The sequence below is a fragment of the Oratosquilla oratoria genome, chromosome 5, assembly GCF_046742065.1.
Source record: "Oratosquilla oratoria isolate Oo_2021 chromosome 5, ASM4674206v1, whole genome shotgun sequence".
Lineage (NCBI taxonomy): Eukaryota > Metazoa > Arthropoda > Malacostraca > Stomatopoda > Squillidae > Oratosquilla > Oratosquilla oratoria.
Window position 1 is genome coordinate 17789680 of NC_134781.1, and position 5000 is coordinate 17794679.

The 5000-nt window shown below is 47.4% G+C and overlaps 1 protein-coding gene across 1 annotated transcript in view; it reads left to right on the forward strand.

The window, feature by feature from the left end:
* The window catches only part of LOC143025682 (uncharacterized), a 17099-nt gene extending 13711 nt beyond the window's left edge, over window positions 1-3388 (forward strand). The window contains exons 2-3 of the mRNA XM_076185681.1: window positions 1709-2475; window positions 3360-3388. Coding sequence (XP_076041796.1) covers window positions 1709-2475; window positions 3360-3388 — 796 coding nt within the window. The remainder of the gene's footprint in view (window positions 1-1708; window positions 2476-3359) is intronic.
* The last annotated feature ends 1612 nt before the right edge of the window (window positions 3389-5000 follow it).

Genomic DNA, 5000 nt, shown 5'->3' on the forward strand with positions numbered 1-5000 from the left:
TTAAAATAAAATAGAATAAAATAAGAATTAAATAAAAAATTAAATAAAACATGACTGAATAAGGTATAATATTACCACATAATAATGAGGGTAATAAATAAATAAACAAATATATTTACGAATAAATAAAAATGTTAGAACTTAATATTTACCAATGTTGGACAGACTTAAGCAAGATATATATAGCTGCGTGTGCGTATATAGGCGTGTACACGGGTGTACGGCAATGTATGTGCGTATACGCCTCCGTGTAAACTTGCTTACACACACGCACACGTGTTTATTTCTGTCGCAGTACGTGTGTTTACACACGCGCGAGTGTGTACATGTACACATCAGGCCGTTTAAACACGTGTGCGAATTCGTGTAAGCAAGAGCGATGATATGTATACGCTGTGGATGTGTACGTGTTGTGTGTATGTGCGTGTGTACGTGTTGTGTGTGTGTACGTGTGTGCGTGTTAGCGTGTGCGTATTGGTCCGTCCGTGTTATGGATTACATGCGTATCGAGGATGTGTGTGTATTGGGGTGTGTGCATGTTGAGAGGTATGTACGTATTTTGGGCGTGTACGTGTGTACACGTGGGTGGCTATGTGCGTGCTGTAGTTACGTGTGTTCACCCTCCCTTCCTCGATGAATCTAATTTCTGGCGCGCTGTATGTTATGACTTTTTTTTTTTTTTTTTTTTTTTTTAATACTCGTCGATGTCGATGTCGATGGCGAGGACGACGTCTATATTTCATTATTTCTATCTCTCTCTCTCTTTCTCTCTTTCTCTATCTCTCCCTCTCTTTCTCTCTCTGTCTATCTCCCTCTTTCTGTCTGTCTGTCTGTCTCTCTCTCTTTCTCTCTCTCTCTCTCTGTCTGTCTCCCTCTTTTTCTGTCTGTCTGTCTGTCTGTCTGTCTGTCTCTCTCTCTCTCTCTTCCCTCTCTCTTTCTCTCCCCTTCTCTTTCTTTCTGTCCCTCTCCCTCTCTCTTTCTTTCTCTCTCCCCCCCTCTCTCTCTTTCTCCCCCTCTCTCTCTCTGTCTCTCTCTCTCTCTCTTTCTCCCCCCTCTCTCTCTCTTGTTTTGAAGAGGAGGGGAGAAGGAAAGTGTTGAGTTGCTGACAGAGAGAGAGAGAGAGAGAGAGAGAGAGAGAGAAAGAGAGAGAGAGACAGAGAGAGAGAGAAAGAGAAAGAGAGAAAGAGAGAGAGAAATAAGATAACTCAAACAGCCTGAACCATGTCCGAGTGAGAGACTCGAGCTAAGGAACCATTACATTGCTATGCCACGGAGTGTGTCTATGCGCACACGTCTACGTACATGCGAGGGTGTGTCTACATGTACGTGTACATTCATGTACGTATTCAAATCGGTCCGTGTGCGTATTGCACAGAACTAACACCGACATAAGAAGTCATTTTCTTCCTCTTCCTCTACTTCTTCCTCCTCTTCTCCCCCTCCTCCTCCTCTTCCTAATAATAATAATGGTAAAGTTGGTAATGATAGTAATGGTATTGGTAATGATGGTAATAGTAATGATGATGATAATAGCTTAAGTACCGGAACAGCCATGTATGGACCAATAGGTCTCTTGCTGCTCATTTGTCCACGTACCTCCTCCTCCTCCTACCCCCTTACTCCTCCTCCTCCTCTTCTTCATGTCATCAAAATGTTGTGGAATCTATTGACAACCCCTACGGACCAGAATCACACATCATTATTTTAGCCCTCCTTTACCTCCTTCGGCGCCAAATTACTTCACCTCTTCGGTGCCATGTCACTACACCCCTTTGGCGCCACGTCACTACACCTCTTCGGCGCCATGTCCCTACACCTATTCGGCGCCACGTCACTCCACCTCTTTGGAGCCATGTCACTACACCTCTTCGGCGCCATGTCACAACACCTCTTCGGCGCCACGTCACTCCAACTCTTTGGCGCCACGTCACTACACCTCTTCGGCGCCATGTCATTATACCTCTTCGGCGCCATGTCACTCCACCTCTTTGGCGCCACGTCACTCCACCTCTTCGGCGCCACGTCACTACACCTCTTCGGCGCCACGTCACTACACCTCTTCGGCGCCACGTCACTACACCTCTTCGGCGCCATGTCATTATACCTCTTCGGCGCCATGTCACTACACCTCTTCGGCGCCATGTCACTCCACCTCTTCGGCGCCACGTCACTCCACCACTTCGGCGCCATGTCACTACACCTCTTCGGCGCCATGTCACTACACCTCTTCGGCGCCACGTCACTCCACCTCTTTGGAGCCACGTCACTACACCTCTTTGGCGCCATGTCACTCCACCTCTTTGGCGCCACGTCACTCCACCTCTTCGGCGTCACGTCACTCCACTTTGGCGCCATGTCACTACACCTCCTCGGCGCAACGTCACTACACCTCCTCGGCGCCATGTCACTACACCTCTTCGGCGCCATGTCACTACACCCCTTCGGCGCCATGTCACTACACCCCTTCGGCGCCATGTCACTACACCCCTTCGGCGCCAATTTACTCCCCGAGGATAGAAACGCTGGATCTTGTTGACGAAAACCCTCCTCTCACTTCCCCTCTCCTCCATCTCCCTTCTCCTCTTCTTTCTCCTCCTTTTCCTCTTCCTTTCCTCCTCCTCCTCTCCCACGTCCTTTTCCTGAGTAGAATTGTCTGGCGATAGCCACATAAAATTAACAAGCCCCTCCTCCCGGTACGGAAGAGATTACTCTGGCTGTCGTCGGATGATTTTATTCAGCAGAGAGAAAGAGAGAGAGATAGATAGAGAGAGAAAAAGAGAGAGAGAGATAGACAGAGAGATAGAGAAAGAGAGAGAGAGAATGAGAGAGAGATAGAAAGAGAGAAAGAGAAATGAAAAGAGAGAGAGAGAGAAATGAAGAGAGAGAGAAAGAAAGAGAGAGAGAGAGAGAGAGAGAGAGAGAGAAAGAGAGGGAGAGAGAGAGAGAGGAAGAGAGAGAGATGAAGAGACAGAAAAGAAAGAGAGAGAAGAGAGAGAAGAGAAAGGGGGAGAGGGAGAGAGAGAGGGAGAGAGAGAGAGAGAGAGAGAGAGAGAGCGGAAGAGAGAAGAGAAAGAGACAGAAGAGAAAGAGAGAGGGAAGAGAAAGGGAGAGAGAGAGAGAGAGAGAGAGAGAGAGAGAGAGAGAGAGAGAGAGAGAGAGAGAGAGAGAGAGAGAGAAACCAGGTAATCCAGTGGTTAGCAGACTCGACCGGCTTCCCTGAGGTCAACGGTTCGAGCCTGCTTAGTCTACTTGCTCCTTCCACGCCTGGTGGTACCTTTTCTTTTATTCCAGCTGTTGCTGCTGCCGCCAGGCGATTTTATTCAGGTTCTGATACTGACCTGGTAATGATACTTCGGTAGATGAAGAATACTTAACTCAAAAACTCTAACAAAATAAAAATAAATGAATAAATAAATAATAATAATAATAATAGTAATACTACTACTACTACTACTACTACTACTAATAATAATAATAATAATAATAATAACAATAATAATGATAATAATAATAAATAATAATAATATTAATAATAATATTACAATAATAATAATAATAATAATAATAATAATAATAATAATGATTAATGATAATAATAAATAATAATAATAATGATAATAACAATAATCACCTGTGCCCTACGTGCACGGACATGCCAAGTGGGATCGATCCTGGATCTGCCTCCCGGTACAAGATGAAAAGAAATGAAAATAACATCATGAGATAAAATCTACTGACATGCCAAAATGAATCTTCCCCGAATCAGGGAGGCAATATACGACACAACAAAACGAAACAAAATGAAATAAAACCAAATGAAGTGAAATAGCTAAAGTTTAATTAACAACATTAAGTGAAATAAAATTACACCGCACAGAGCGATGTAAATACATAGATGAATATATAAAGAAATAGATTAATAAAATATTAAAATTGGAGGAAAAGTTGTTGGTATGCGTTCCTTAAATACAATATTGTCGAGGCTACAGGCAATTTGATTCAGGAAGATGGACCCCACCACAACCATCACTACCAACACTCCACCACCACTACCACCCCCCTACCAACACCCATACCAACACCCCTACCACCACTCCCAACACCCCTACCACCACCACCACAATCACCCCTACCAACACCCCTACCACCAAAACCACCATTCCAACACCCCTACCAACGCCCCTACCACCACAACCACTACTCCAACACCTCTACCACTACCAGCACAATCACCACCACCCCTACCACCACTACCAACCCCTCCTACCAACGCCCCTACCACCACCCTAACACCCCTACCACCACCCCTACCACCACCCCTACCAACGTCCTTACCACTACCCCAATACCCCTACCACCACAATCACCACCACCACTAACAACGCCCCTACCACCACCCTAACCCCCTACCAACCCCCCTACCACCACCCTAATCATCCCTACCACCCCTAACAACGTCCCTACCACTACCCCAATACCACCACCACAATCACCCCTACCACCACCACCCCTACCCCCTACCACCACCACAATCACCCCCCTACCACCATCACCCCTCCCAACGTCCCTACCACCACCACCACAATCACCACCACCACCTCTACCTCCTACCAACGCCCCTACCACCACCACAATCACCACCCCTAACCCCCTACCACCACAACCCCTACCAACGCCCCTACCACCACCACCACAATCACCACCACCACCCCTACCCCCTATCAACCCCCCTACCACCATCACAATCACCACCCCTACCCCTCCTACCACCACAACCCCTACCACCACTCCTAACAACGCCCCTACCACCACCACCACAATCACCACCACCACCCCTACCCCCCAACCAACGCCTCTACCACCACCACCCCTACCAACGCCCCTACCCTCCCTACCACCACAATCACCACCACCACCCCTACCCCCTACCAACGCCCCTACCCCCCTACCACCACCACCCCTACCCCCCCACCACCACCGCCCCTACCACCACCACCCCT